This window comes from Gopherus flavomarginatus, chromosome 1 (assembly GCF_025201925.1).
Source record: "Gopherus flavomarginatus isolate rGopFla2 chromosome 1, rGopFla2.mat.asm, whole genome shotgun sequence".
Classification (NCBI taxonomy): Eukaryota; Metazoa; Chordata; order Testudines; family Testudinidae; genus Gopherus; species Gopherus flavomarginatus.
The window spans coordinates 377,644,450-377,660,078 of record NC_066617.1 but is presented as its reverse complement, the minus strand read 5'-3'; the positions used below and the strand labels follow the sequence as shown (position 1 = coordinate 377,660,078).

Genomic DNA, 15,629 nt, shown 5'->3' with positions numbered 1-15,629 from the left:
GCAGCCCCCAAAGAAGGAATTGGGTGGACTAAATGGACACTGCCCCCAAAAATCAATTTGCAGAGCCTGCCATGGACCTTCATGTATTTAGCATCATAAAGAAGCATTTGTTTTTGTTGGGGTAGGATTATTCTATGCATAAACCAAACAATTTGCACAGTACGGGTATACGTTTGCCTTCATGCATGGCGACCAACCTATCGGGGTGACACACTGCATGGCTTTTTTCCATCTCCTGACGGTAGTTCTGTTACCCAGGATTCTTTTAACATAGACCTCTTGATAACATGTAGTCCATGCGAGGTGGAGTCAGGAAATAAATCAGGGGAAACAGGGAGGTCTGACCGATAGATGGCTGGCACAGACAGGACAACACAAGAGTGCTTTCACTTAAAGCTAAATTTTACTTTTTCTCGAGCACTTGCACACGTCCGCAACAGGTTAGTAAAATACACCCCACCCTCAATAATTGCCAAAGCTGAGTGTGGCTCTCGAGTGGCACAGCGCAGCCCATCTGCCGGTGGGGAGCACAAGATGCATCCAGAGGAAAGCCCAGTCCAACTACCTCAAACTTTCCCCCCTTAATTATAGATTAGTAATACAATGACATGTCCCTTAAAGAAAACTTGTTAAGCAAGAAATTTCAATGGTCAAGCAAGAGGTTCCTTCTGATTATTGATTAACCAGGTGGTGGTGTTTTTTTTCCTGTGGGCATATCATTCTCTTCTAAAATGTATCAACAACTTCAACACAATTCTTATCAGGAAAGACACGAGGTCAAGCTGCTCTTTCTGTGGCACCCAAACCCCACTCCCCTCCTGCCATGGTCAAGATGAGGCTGCTGCATGGCTACTTTACAGCCTGATGACTTAGTTGCTTTTAGCAATAAGCCATAGTGGTTTCAGGCACTTTACTGGTTTGCCAAAACCTCACCGTACATGTCATGTACCAAATAGATCATTTCCCTTTGTTTGCATGCTTGTGTGTCCAAATTCAAGCAACTTCTTTATTCAAGAGATTAGAGAGTGGACCTGCAATGTGAGCAAAGTTAGAGATAAAGTCTCAGTGGTATCCTGCTAAACCTAAGAAAGAATGTAAAGCAGTTATGTTAGCAGGCATGGGTAGTTCCCGACTTGAATCCACCTTTAGTTGTGCAGGTAATCGACCTCCTTGAGACAATGTGATACATGAAGGAAACTTAGGAGACCACTAGTTATACCTTTGTTGGGTTACATTTTAATCCTGAGTCCTTCATGATTTGAAAAAAAGTTCATTTTGACGCTCCAGGTGTTTCTCTTGAGCTTCTGTTGCTAAACAAACGTCATCTACATATTGAAATAGAACAGATGCTTTAGAAAATCCTGACAAAATTCATGTAATTTGCCCATGGAAAATGGCTGAACTATTAAGTAGCCCTTGGGGTCAGACTTGAAATGGAAACTGACCCCTGTCTACTGTGAAAGCTGGGCAACACTGGCTTCCCTTAGACACGTCACTTGATTCTCAATAGTAAATAGTAAGATGACATGCCCCATTTGGTTTTTGTACTGTGCAGACTGGAGACTTGCATATTGAAATACGCTTATGAATGATGCCCTGGTGAAGCAACGATTCAGTGGTTTTAGCAATATGTGTTGAGGCCTGAAAAAATGGAAAAAAAATAACATTCCTAGGAAAATCTAAAATGGCTCCCTTGCAAGCAACAAGGATGGGGCTACAGAAGAAGAGGTGGAGCATTTACCAAGAATTAGAAAAGTGGCAACTCTATGAATTGTGCATAGATCAGTTCCCTAATTTGCCATACCAACAAAGTATAGTAAAGTCAGAAAAGGATTTCATTTTTCTATGATTGTCTAGTACCATGTCACCAGCCAGCTCTGCATGGAGGTCTGAGAGCCAGAGCACAAGGGGAAAAATTTTAGGTCCTTTTATGAGTAAAGAGCCGGTGCAGCCTGTCCCGGATCTGTTTGGTCCTCACCCCGTAGATGATAGGATTTAGCATGGGGGGCATCAAGAGGTAAATGTTGGCAATGAGAACATGGAAATGCAGGGGCACATTCTGCCCAAACCGATACATTAGGGAGAAGAAGAAATTTGGGATGTAAAAGGCTAAGATGGAACATAGGTGGGAGATGCAGGTCCCAAAAGTCCTGAGCCGGGCATCCTTTGTAGGGATGCTGAAGATGGCCCTGAGGATCTGGGTGTAGGAGAGGGCTATAAAAAGTACATCCAGACCAATCACACAAAATACCAGAAAGAGCCCGTAGTAACTACTGATGCGGGTGTCAGCGCAGGCCAGCTTCACCACAGCTATGTGTGCACAGTATGACAGGGGGATGATGTTGGTTCTGCAATACGGCCACAGCCTTACCAGTAATGGAAATGGCAATGCAAGCAAACCACTGCACAGCATCATGGCTAGGCCAATATTGGTCACCACAGGGTTTGTCAGGATGGTTGAATGTCTCAGGGGATGGCAAATGGCCACATAGCGATCAAAAGCCATGGCCACAAAGATCCCAGACTCCATCACTGAGAAGCAGTGAATGAAGTAGAGCTGAATGAGGCAGGAACTGAAATTGATCTCCCTGGAATTAAACCAGTATATTGCCAGCATTTTGGGCATAATGGACGTAGATACAACCAGGTCGGTGATGGCCAGCATGCAAAGGAAATAGTACATGGGTCCACGGAGACTCGGGTCTGTCTTCACGGTAAACAGGATGGTGAAGTTCCCCAAGATGGCTATGGTGTACATGGTGCAGAAAGGGATGGAGATCCAGACGTGGGCTGCCTCCAGGCCAGGAACACCCAGCAGGATGAAGGTGGAGGGGTTGGAGAAGTGGGTTGTGTTGGAATCTGACATGCAGTAGGGGAGAAGGTGTCCAACTCTGAGGCAGAACGGGGTCTCCTGCATGCACTGTACGTTCCCCTGACTTCCTGTATGTGCCAAGGCTCTAGGGTGATGGTCGCAGTACAGTTGCCTGGATAGAGAGACAAAGCTAATATAAGACACTACATATGCTGTTAGAGGCTGTTCTCATGGGTGAAGCTGTTTGGTCACTCCTCACATACTGAAAAATGACATTTTCATTATTGAGAGAAATTACTTATGAACAACAGACCCTATTAATGCCATTTCCTTATCTTAATGGGGCTCCTTGCATCAATAATTCCTACATGTCATGGTCTGAGAAATCTTAATAAGCGCCAGCAGGAAACATGAGTGTGAACACTGGTTATCCATCACTGTTTTTAATGTGACAAAGGCCAGGCTAACTAGTCCATGCTGTAGGGAGATCTACATTCACCTGGTTGCTCAAAATCTGAAACTGGGGAAAAACAAACAAACCGTTGCCAGGACATGTGCCAGGGGAAATCTTCCAAACAGAACATACCTGTGGCAAAAGATGTGGCTGTCATTGATAGCAGCTCCATGGAAACAAATGCTCATTCTCAGCAGTGGGCAAAACAAAGGCAACGTTCAAATGGCTAAGGAATGGGATGAAGCATAACCTGCTCTGGCTTTGCGCTCAGTTTTGGTTACCCATCTCTCTGAAAGGGTTGCCATACGCAGACAGACTGAAAAGTCTGGGAGGTTTTAGTTTAGAGAAGAGACAAAGAAGGAGGCATATGATAGAGGAGAGCAAAATGAAGAACGAACTGATGACATTCAAATGGACAAACCGAGAAGAGTTCCCAACCAGTAATATCTATAGATATTTATTACTTCAGATCGGCTAATTCCCCAAAGCTGAGGCAAATTATCAGCAAAACTGATTGGGAGGGGAAATGTAGACCAAAAAACAGGAAGGAAAATTGGGAGTTCTTTCAGAAGAGTTGATTAGATATTCAAAAAGTCATGATGCCACAGTCAAGAAAATAGAGAACTTTGGACCAACCCCAGTTCAGTGGCAAAGTGAAGGCAGCAGATGAGAGAGGAGATCCAGGAAGAGAATATGGGGAAATGGGAAATAGACAGAAAACAATACAAATTGGAAGTTATGAAAATTGATAAGGGATGTTAAAAACACAAGGGAAAAATCCATTCTTGACAGTGTTCAGGATCACAAAAAGGAGGTTATTAAGTATATAAAGAACCAAAGAAATCCTAGAAAAAGTTTTAGACTGATTCCTAGAGGGAGAAAGTAAACTTGTTAATCTAGCAGAAGAAGGAGATGTGTTCAAAAATATTTTTGTTCTGCATTTGAGAAGAAGCAGCATGAGGTGCTCATATCACCTAAGGTGATGAAGCACTCTCCAGGCCATTAGCTGTCCAGGAAGGTGTTAAAGATTATGTGTAACAGAACCTTACAATTATGAACACCAGAGTTACAAAATGACCAATCCACCACACATCTCATTCAGAAACAGAAGTATGCAGTCAAGTTGCAGCAGAGTCCCCCAAAATTTATTATGCAATGCAGGGACCCTGAAATGGATTTAGGGTCACTGTGGGCAATGAACTCATCATGAGCTCCCAGTGCAATGCTGCAGCCAAAAGGGATGATGTGATCCTTGGCTGCATAAGCAGGGGAGTGGTGAGTTGGAGCAGGGGAAGGATTTCACCTTGCACATGGCATTGGTGAAACTGAGTGCGTCCAGTCGCAGGGTCCGTATTTCAAAAGGGATGTTGAAAAATTGGAGAGAGGGCAGAAAAAAACTACAAAATTTATTGGAGGTTGGAGAAAATGCCTGTCAGTGAAAGACTTTAAGACCTTCATTTATTCACATTCAATTGTAACAACAGGCTCTGTAATCTAGCACAGAAAGGCAGAGCAAGAACCAGTGGCTGGAAGCTGGAGTGATTAACCTCTGGAAGAAACTCCGACAGGAATTGGTGGATTCTCCACCTCCCCATGTCTGCAGATCCAGACTGGATCCTTTTCTAGAAGATCTGCTTGAGGGATTCTCTGCACTTAGAATGCTACAGTGGCACTGCCATAGCGATTCAGTGTAGAGTCTAACTCTAACGGCTGGGGTTCTCCCATCAGTGCATGTAATCCACTTCCCTGAGAAGTGATAGTTAGAATAATAGAATATAAGGGTTCAAATTTACCTCAGGAGGTCATCTGTTCCAATCCCATGCTCAAAGCAGGATGAACACCAACTAAATCATCCCAGCCAGGCTTTGTCAAGCCAGGCTATAAAAACCTCTAAGGAAGGAGATTCCTCTACCTCCCGAGATAACCCATTCCAGTGTTTCACCATTCTTGCCATGATTTTTTCCCCTCTAATATCTAACCTAAACTGCTCTGAATGTAACTTGAGACCATTACTCTTTGTTCTGTCATCTGGTACCACTGAGAACAGTCTAGATTCATCCTCTTTGAAATCGCCTTTCAGGTAGCTGAAAGAAGCTATCGAATCCCCCCTCATTCTTGCCTTCTGTAGACTAAACAATCCCAGTTCCCTCAGCTTCTCCCCATAAATCATGTGCTCCAGCCCCCTAATCATTTTTGTTACCCTCCGCTGGACTCTTGCCATTTTTTTTCACATCCCTCTTGTAGTGTGGGGTCCAAAACTGGACTTATTACTCTAGATGAGGCTTCATCAATGTCGAATGGAGGGGAACGATCACGTCCCTCAATCTGCTGGCAATGCCCCTACTTATACACCCTAAAATGCTGTTAGCCTTCTTGGCAACAAGAGCACACTCTTGAGTCATATCCAGCTTCTTGTCCACTATAATCCCTAGGTCCATTTCTGCAAAACTGCTTCCTAGGTACTCGGTCCCTAGTCTGTAGTTCTGCATGGGATTCTTCCGTCCTAAGTGCAGGACTCTGCATTTGTCCTTGTTAAACCTCGTCAGATTTCTTTTGGCTCAATCCTCTATAATTTGTCTACATCCCTCTATATCCTATCCCTACCCTCCAGCGTATCTACCACTCCTCCCAGTTTAGTGTCATCGAAACTAAAACTAGATTTAGGGAAGAAGTTTTTTGTTGTCCTCCATCTGTACATCTCTCAGAGGCGTGGATTTTTTCTGCTTCTTCAGAAAAAGGCAAATGCAAAGTTAGTTTATGTTAGCAGCGGCGTAGCATGCAAGTCACAGTAGGATATAGTACCGCTCTGTTCAGCGCTGGTTAGGCCTCAAATAGAGCAGTGAGTCTAATTTTGGTCACTACTGTAGAGAAAAGATGTAGAAAAACTTGAGAGGATCCAGAGACAACTGACAAAAATGATTCAAGGGATTAAATGCATGAAAAGCCATATGAAAAAGCTGAAGGAACAGGGCATATTTAGTGCTGAAAGAACGTATTTAAGGGGGGACATTTGCCAAAGCGGTCAGGAGAAGAGGCAATAGGTCAAACTACAGAATAGCAGATTGAGATGAAGTATCAGGAAAAAAACCTTCCTAACAGTAAGAATAGGAGAAGAGTGGAACAGATGAATACAGGGGCAACTGGGTGAAATTTAATAACCTGTGTTATAAAGAAGGACAGACTGGATGTTTTAATGCTCCTGTCTGAATCTGAAGCCTATGAATCTATTGATAAAGAAACAAGATCAGGCAATTAGATCATCTGTGTCTCATATCATGAACAAGTAAACATTCAATTACATTGAAAGTCTGCACATATAACACTGAGAAAAGAAAATAGTTAATCGAATCCATATTTTGCCTGTGGAACTCCTTGCCCCAAACTTTATTGGATCAAAAGGTTAGCTAAATGGGATTCAGAAATGGGGAAACTTTAGGGAAAGGGAGAGACTATACAGGAAGGATGTGCTCCACCTGAACCAAAATGGAATCAGATTGCTGGCACTTGATATTAAAAATGTTACAGAGCAATTTTCAAATTAAAGGCTGGAGGAAAGCCAACGGATACAGAAGAGCATATGGTTTGATAAATACATCCATAAGGGTAGGATCTATTAATGGAGATTATCTAAGTCCTAGTAAGAACCAGAGGATGGAAAATGATAAAATATAGACCTCTGGGACACACCACAATTTATTCTGAAAACTGATCATTTTTAACTACCTTTTGTTTCCTATCTTTTAACTGGTTACCTGTCCATGAAAGCCTCTTCCCTCTCATCCCATGTTAGCTGACCTTGCTTAAGAGCCAGTTGTAAGGTACCCAGTCAATGGTTTTCTGAAAGTATAAATACACTATGCGCACTTGATCCCACTTGTGCACATGCTTGTTGACCCCCTCAAAGAATTCTAGTAGATTGGTGTGGAGTGATTTACCATTACAAAAATAATGTTGATTTTTCCATAGCAAACCATGTTTATCTATATGTCTAACAATATTGTTCTTTACTATCGTTTCAATTAATTTGCCTGATACTGAAATCAGGCTTAGGGGGCTTGTAATCTCCGGGATCACCTCTGGAGCCCTTCTTAAAAATTGTCATCACATTAGTACATTAGCTATCTTCGAGTCATCTGGTACAGAAGCTGATTTAATTGATATGTTACAGACTACAATAGTATTTCTGTAATTTCACATTTGAGTTCCTTCAGAATTCTTGAGAGAATCTCATCTGGTCTTGGTGACTTTTCACCATTTCATTTATCATTTGTTCCAAAACATACTCTAACGACACCTCATTCTGGGGCAGTTCCTCAGATTTGTCACTTAAAAAGAATGGCTCAGGTTTGGGAATCTCCCTCACATCCTCAGCCGTGAAGACTGATGCAAAGAATTCATTTAGTTTCTCTGCAATGGCCTTATAGTCCATGAGTGCTCTGTTAGCACCGCGATCGTCCAGTGGCCCCACTGATTGTTTAGCCAGCTTCCAGCTTCTAATCCAGTGGTTCTTTAATTTTTGTACTGGTGATCCCTTTTACCTAGCAAGTTTCTGAGGGCCACCCTGCCTTCTACATTAAAAGCACTATTAAAAATATTTAGCATCATTATAGATGCTGGAAGTATAATAAGGTTTGGGGTGGAGGCTGACAACTCGCGACTCTCCATGTAATAGCTTCACGATTGCCTGAGGGGTCCCAACTCCCAATTTCAGAATTCCTCTGGGTCATCAGCTCGCAGTGGGTGGGGGGAGGGAGGAAGGGGTATTCAGCAGAGATGGACACTTTGGACAGTGATACTGGATCAAACTCATAACCTTTGGCCAGAGAGCTGGGGTGTTTAATGGCTGTGCGGAGCGGAAAGGATCACAGATCTAATCTCTGTCCCATCACACCCATGCTGCATTGGGTTTGTCGAGCAGGTGAGCTCCTCTGCAGGAGATGGGTACCTGTGAATACTGAGGCAGAAGCATCTTCTCTGGGAACCCTCCTCACGTAGCCGTGTTCCACACCTCTCTCACCACAGCAACTACAGCAGCATCCACGCCGATAGCCGACACAGAGGTGTGAACTGTTTATATTGTAGCTGTGTGCAATCCCAGTGCGGTTCACTCAGCCTCTTGGGGAGAAATGACATCTGAAAGGAAACAGGCTGGACACCGGAGGCACTCTAGCCAATCTTTCTTTTTCTACGTCTACGCTTCTGTGTTCTTTATCCAGCTTTCGGAGTAAACAGTAATTAAGGGACCTTCCCAAAGGGAGATGAGAACTCTTGGCCTCTCTGCTGAGTCACAGAGGAATTGGCTGCTCTGAGTATTTGTGTATATTTAATAATTATAGTTGATTGGTACGAAAACTAGGGATAATGCCTAGGTCTCCATGGAGTCTGACACCAAGTAAATGGCCAGGATGGCTGGGTAGATAGTGGACACACAGATCTGGAGAAAAATATCAGAGGGGAGACACTAGAAAATTTTTTCAGATACATGAGGCTATTGCTAATGGATCACAGATCTTTAATTCTCATCTGTGACTATAATCACACCCAGCAGCACCTTTTATTAAAAGATCTTTAAAATTCCTTCCAGAGAAAAGCCACTAGGAGCATATCCCCATCATACAGATAAGCAAACTGAGGCACAGGGAGATGTGGTTTGACAAATGTCACACAGAGAATGACATACAATGCATCAGTCCTGATTTCCCTCCCATAGCCATGGTCTCTCCATCAGTAACTGAACGCATGACAAGAGGGAAATGGAGTCACAGTGTAGTAGGGTCCGTTTGTTGGGTGAGTGTGACGGAATTTCCTGAGGTACAACCTGGAACTGGGGTACCTCCGAACCCTGTGGTATACCAGTCTGGCCCCCTTCTCACACTGTGAGACTGTGAGAAGCTGCAGTCATCTCAGATCTTGGACTTACACAGCCAAAAACAGACAAAGACACACCCATGTGTAGTTACAGGAGTGCTTTCACTAACCACTCATGAGCCAACAAGACGGAGCCTCCACTCAGCTCTCCCCAGCTCTCAAGCCTTGGACCAAAGGTTGTACCATCATGCCCTGATTAAAAGTTTCACCTGTGTTACTATTACCCAGTCTGCCGCTCATAGAGTCATATTATCTCAGGATTGGAAAGGACCTCAGGAGGTGTCTACTCCAACCCCCTGCTCAAAGCAGGACCAACTCAAACTAAATCATCCCAGCCAGGGCTTTGTCAAGTTGGGCCTAAAAAACCTCTAAGAATGGAGATTCCATCACCTCCCTAGGGAACCCATTCCAGTGCTTCACCACCCTACTAGTGAAATAGTGTTTCTGAGAACAGGTACAATGCCGGCCCCACCATTGTCAGCGACCCTGGTGGCCTTTCCTGGAGTCCATCATGTGGAGCCACCCAACGATGCCATGGCATCAGAGGGGGGTGGTACCAAGCCCATTTCGGAGGCTCTTCCTGAGGATGCCTAAGATAGCGTACCCCCAACCCTCTTGTCATCAGAGCCCCTCTTCCACACTGAGGCAATTGCTGCCCTAGTTGGTGGCGAGCAGGCCTCTGGGGCAGTGGGGGGAGTTTTCAGCTCCCTCTTTGAGGAGAACAAGGCCCTGGGTCTGACCCCAATCACCGAGGGGGAACATGACCCTTTGCCAGGGGGCCTCAGTCTGGGCAGTAACTTGGTCTCGCTGCCCCCTTCTCCTGACATCATGCCTGACAGCATGGCTGTGGGTGCTGAGTTTGTTGTGGTGCCAACCCTTGCTGAGGCCCTCCCTCTCTTTCCCGCCCCTAGACTCCTGAATCAGGTCAAGCAGTGCCACATCTCAGTGGTGCAGCTGCCGAGGATCCTAATCCCATTTCTGCTCCTGCTCCTGCAACTAAGCGCATTCCTGTTCCTGCCCTATTCCCACCCTCGATGCATTGCCTGCCACCTCCTTCCCCTCCATCTCCCATACTGCCTCTGCCTACGCCAGCACCGGCGTTTTTTAATTTCCCCTGTCCCCAGACGACCCTCGGCGGGTGGTTTTCATGTCTCTCATCTCTGACCCTTTAGAGACTGCTCTCTTCGCTCCATTTCCCCCTGCCCTGCTTGAAATGGAGATGAGCAGTGAAGCTCCAACAGTACAGGCACATCGCTGGGGTCTTTCCCTCATTTGCCCATCTCCATGTGCCGCGGGATTGACACAGAGGCCCAGCTCTCCCCCACTGTGCTGAAGGAGAAACTGCGCCGTTTCCTGAAGGAAAGTCTTCTGAGCTGAAGGGGAGGTTTTGAAGGAGAGGACGGGGACCGAGAGGCAGGATATCATGGCCTACCGATTGGCCGGCAACTTCCGTGATTCCCTGCTGGCTTTTGCAGTTGACCACAGATTGTTGTGAGGCCTGTGAGGATCCTCCCCGGCCCTCACTATGAAACCGACCATCTTCGCTAGCTTGAACACCCTGGGCTGTAGGGTGGTTCTCCGCAGGTCTCAGGTGCTCTGCTTCCTTTGAGGGATAGTGCTCTGTGATTTCCCTGCAGGAGACCCACACGGCTCCAGCCGCCGAGGCTAGCTGGCAGCTATAGTGTGTGTGTGTGGGGGGGGCTGTACTTTAGCCATCTGAGTGCTCATTTGGCTGGGGTGGCCACCCTGTTCTCCCCGACCAACTGCCTAAGGTGCCGGGAGTCACTGAGGTCATGCTGAGTTTCCTGAGGAGCAGTGGGCACTGCCTGGAGATCTCTGTCCAGTGTCCTTCCCGCCCCCCACCCCGGATCCCTAGTTTGGAACCAGTAAGGCTTCTCTCCACTGGCTGGCCCATCTCTCCAGCTGCTCTGCTGGCTGGAGGTCTTCCTGGCTGCTGCTGCTGCTGTGCAGGGGGGACACGAGAAGCCCACCACCATTCCTGGGGCTTGCTTGGCTGCTTGGGCACTGGTGCCTTTCTGCTGCTGCTTCTGAGCCCCTTTGTAGAGGGGGCTCTTCCTGGACTGAGTGACTTTATATCTTTGCTTCTGTGTTGCTGCTTTCTCCTGCTCTTGTGGGGAGTAAGTGGGAATGGCGTGGAGTGCTCCCCCTACCCCATCTCTTCCCCCTACCACCGCTACCTCCACCAGTCCTACTTATAATCGGGACCTTCTCTTCGCCCCCTCGCCCTAGCTCTTTGCTGTGTCCCTTCTACCAGCTGTGACTTTTGCACCAGCAAGCATGGACTGCAGAAAAACAAGCACACTTTGGCACATGTGCCTTCCTCCCGTGGACTTGCCCTCCTCTCTCCGCTATATTTGGCTGGTAGCCTCCCTTTGCTTCCTAGTAGCCTCCTTGCAGCTGTTTGCCGCTTTCCTCTTGCTGCCCATTTGGATTCCCCCGACTTCTCCCTTGTTACTTTGTTGTTGTTACTTTGCCAGCTCCAGTTTGGCCCTGGAATGTGTTAGTCAGCCTGCCCTGCCCTCCTTGCCAGCTGTGCTGAATCGCTTTAGCTGTAAGGGGTTAAGTAGATATGTGGACAGAGCTGGCACTGGAATTTGTTGCAAGGTTTGGTTCCTCGGTTAGTGTTTTCATTGTGTAGTGTGTCATTGTAGTAGACTTAAAAGTGGCAATTCTTCAACAACAAAAACCTTCAAAATCAGCTACTAACTGCTACTCACTTTCTTCTTCTAGGAAGTTTGTTTTTTTTGTTAGTTTGCTTGCTCCAGTTTGGCCCTGGAATGTGTTAGTTTCCTTGCCTTGGGTGTGCATATGTGAGTATGAACATGGGCTAGGACTGGGGTCTCTAATGCTTTCTTTCTTCCCCTGAGTGACATGGGAGAATTCCCAGCACTCTCTGCTGTTATTTTTTTAAATAAAGCTTTAAAATTTAGACACTTGGTGTATGCCTCGTCATCTCCTCCCCAAAAGATCCTGTGGCCACAGCCGGATCAGCTGTGGTCCTGGGCGGATTGGTAACGAAAATCTGTCACATTGTCCCTGGCCTGTTCTCAGCCTGTTCCTTTTCCCCTACCTCCCATTGCTCCTCCTCCCCTGCTCAGCCCACTTGCCCTGTGCCGCCATTCCCCCAGGCTAAGTGCTTGTGCCCCTTCTCTTTTATGTTGTGGCGCCTGTTCATTGTACGCACGCACACACACACACACACGGTACTTTCCCGTTCTCAGTGCAGCTGGTGTCAGCAATTGTGTCCGTCCCCCCGTTGGCCCTCTCCTGCCATGCCCACAGTTTAGCCTTTCTGCCCTTCCTATGCATTGTCTTATGCACCCATTGCATTATCACTCCTTTCTCATTGGGCTGCAAGACCCTCGCCCTCCATCACTTTCTGTCCTTCCTTCGGCAGTTGCAGATGTAGCTGTTGCTGGCGGTGCCTCAGGGGGAGCCCCTCCTACCAGGGAACCCATTACTAGATGCACTACTCTTCGAGGGAGGCTTTTTACAGTCAACAGGGCACATTAGGAGAGACTGCCCCATGCGACGGATGGAGGGGCAGCTGGTACCCCTGAGATCTGGGAGGGCACCAGTGCTGCCATTGTCATTGATCTTGGTTACCCAGGTCCTATAGTCTCTGCTCCTGCTTCTGTCATAGCTCCCCACTTTGGCCCTGGGGATAGCCCCCCATCAAACCCAGGTGAGTGGGTGGGCCCTGCCTCCATCTTGTGTAGTTTGGTGAGGTCCATGTGGCAGAGGGTGGCAGGGACACTACCGGGAAAAGGAGAGGCCCTCCTCCAGTGGGAGATATACGTTTTCCCCATTGTTCCCCCACTTTGTTTCCCTGACCTGATTATTGTTCTGCCCGGACTGTTGGGCAGAGCTTCAGGCTGTGGGTTGCCCAGTTAATTCCCTAATAGTAGTTAAGCAGAGTAGCCTCCCACTGACCCAGAGGGGGAGGGACCACCACTGATCCTCTACAGGGAATCTTAAGAGGGATGATGGTAAGAGTAATGTGGAACATGTAAACAAATAAAATATTTGATTGGAAAGTGGGTAAGGAGCAAAGGTGTTACAAGCTTTGAAGGGATGTTTGATCTTGTTGCTCAAGAACGTTTCTTAAACCTATTGTGACAGGGTCAGGCCAGATGGCTACAGGAGAGTGCTAGAAGGCAGGTATATTAGCCACAGGTTAAGTAGGTCCCCTTTCCCTGGGTAAGATAACAGGGAAGGTTCCAGAACAATCAAGAGCTTTCTGGAAACAATTAAGGCAGACAGGCTGATTAGAACACCTGCAGCCAATCAAGAAGCTGCTAGAATCAATTAAGGCAGGTTAATCAGAGTACCTGGGTTTAAAAAGGAGCTCACTTCAATTTGTGGTGTGCATGTGAGGAGCTGGGAGCAAGAGGCACAAGGAGCTGAGAGTGAGAGGCTGTGCTGCTTATGGACTGAGGAGTAGAAGCGTTATCAGACACCAGGAGGAAGGTCCTGTGGTGAGGATAAAGAAGGTGCTTGGAGGAGGCCATGGGGAAGTAGCCCAGGGAGGTGTAGCTGTCATGCAGCTGTTACAGGAGGCATTATAGACAGCTGCAATCCACAGGGCCCTGGGCTGGATCCCGGAGTAGAGGGTTGGCCCGGGTTCCCCCCAAAACCTCCCAATTCCTGATCAGACATATGAGGAGTTGACCCAGACTGTGAGTTCCACCAGAGGGGAAGATCTATGAGGCGAGCAAATCCCCCAATTAGCGCAGGACCCACCAAGGTAGAGGAGGAACTTTGTCACACTATGTAAAGATGGTGTAAAACAATGTCCAAGGGACAAACATTTGAAAACAGTGGATGAGATGGCTTCTGTAGCTGATGATTTTCAGCAGACACAAGCATCTATTGTGAATAAACCACAGACAGAGAGGGTTACATCTGGTGGAAAGTATGGTTCCTGTTTTACCCTACCCACCTGTGATAAAAGTTATAGTGTTATTGCTAAAGGTCATGATGCAACCCGAAGCAAATACTCACCAACAACCACACATCACAGAACAAAAACACTAACCCAGGAACCTATCCTTGCAACAAAGCCTGATGCCAACTCTGTCCACATATCTATTCAAGTGATATCATCATAGGACCTAATTACATCAGCCACACTGTCAGGGACTCATTCACCTGCACATCTACCAATGTGCTATTTGCCATCATGTGCCAGCAATGGCCCTCTGCCATGTATATTGACCAAACCAGATAGTCTCTACGTAAAAGAATAAATGGACACAAATCTGACATCAGGAATCATAACATTCAAAAACCAGTAGGAGAACACTTCAACCCTCTCTGGCCACTCAGACTGGGAGTGGATGTGTCATTACAAAAACTAAGTTCCCCATACTAATTTCCCTACTGTTACTCACACCTTCTTGTCAACTGTTTGAAGGAGGCCACCCTCACTACCACTACAAAAGTGATTTTTCCTCCCTTGATACTCTACCATTGAGAATAGCCTGCTTCCACTTTAATTGAATTATCCTATTAGCACTGATCCACTACTTGGTAAGGCAACTCCCATCTTTTCATCTACTGTGTATATATATCTGCTACTGTATTTTCCACTCCAGGCACCTGATGAAGTGGGTTTTAGCACACGAAAGCTTATGCCCAAATAAATGTGTTAGTCTCAAAGGTGCCACAAGGAGTCCTGTTATTTTTGCTGGTACAGAATAACACCTGTGAACCTGTTATCTGTGAATTTTTAACCTGAATAGACAAGTCTGAGTTTAGTCCCACCACAATATTTTGATCCACTGTAACCATTTGTGTCTCTTGTGGCAAACCTGCCTGTGACTCAGTTTGAACTGCAGGATTCAAGTAGAAGTAGAGGATTACTGTGGGTGCGAGTGGCATTTTTATTGTGTCTGTCACTGAGCTCTTTCGTGTTGGCTTTCTTGCGCAATTACTGTTAATGGTTCTGGTACGTGTGGAAAGATATTTCTTTTGCAATGCCACTATAGCTGATTCACATGGTAATATTTATCTACCTTTTTGTTACTTTGTACAGTTTTAATTTTATACACAGTGGCACTTAATCTGTCCACAGTAGTATATAGCCCATCGTATGGGTTACATCAACTGTGCTCTGGTACAGCATAAGATACAAGCATAACTTGGTTTCCAAACTCCCAAGCATTTTTTTTCTTTCATTTTTGTCAAAAATAGGCGTTTGCCTTTTGTTTGGATTTTTCCAATTGGGCAGCTACCTGCAAGTGGACCTGATTCAGATGTTTCTGTAATGCTTGCAGACGGGTTTCAAGCTTTACTTCCTTTAGCTGTGTGTCACTGGCATGATATAAAAGATGCTCTGGCACGTGCATAGTTTGTTTAGTTATAACCTCACCGTGTGTATGATTTGTGGAGGCAGCTGGAGTTTCCCTGAATGCCATTAAAATGAGAGGAATCAGGGTGTCCCGACTGCATCCATTAGCATCTACCAGTTTT

The 15,629-nt window shown here is 46.1% G+C and overlaps 1 protein-coding gene across 1 annotated transcript; it reads right to left on the bottom strand.

Annotated features, from left to right (window-relative positions):
* Window positions 1-1,918: 1,918 nt before the first annotated feature.
* Window positions 1,919-2,866, bottom strand: LOC127051067 (olfactory receptor 52R1-like). The gene has a single exon (XM_050952980.1). The coding sequence runs from the start codon at window positions 2,864-2,866 to the stop codon at window positions 1,919-1,921; it is 948 nt and encodes a 315-aa protein (XP_050808937.1).
* Between the last annotated feature and the right edge of the window lie 12,763 nt (window positions 2,867-15,629).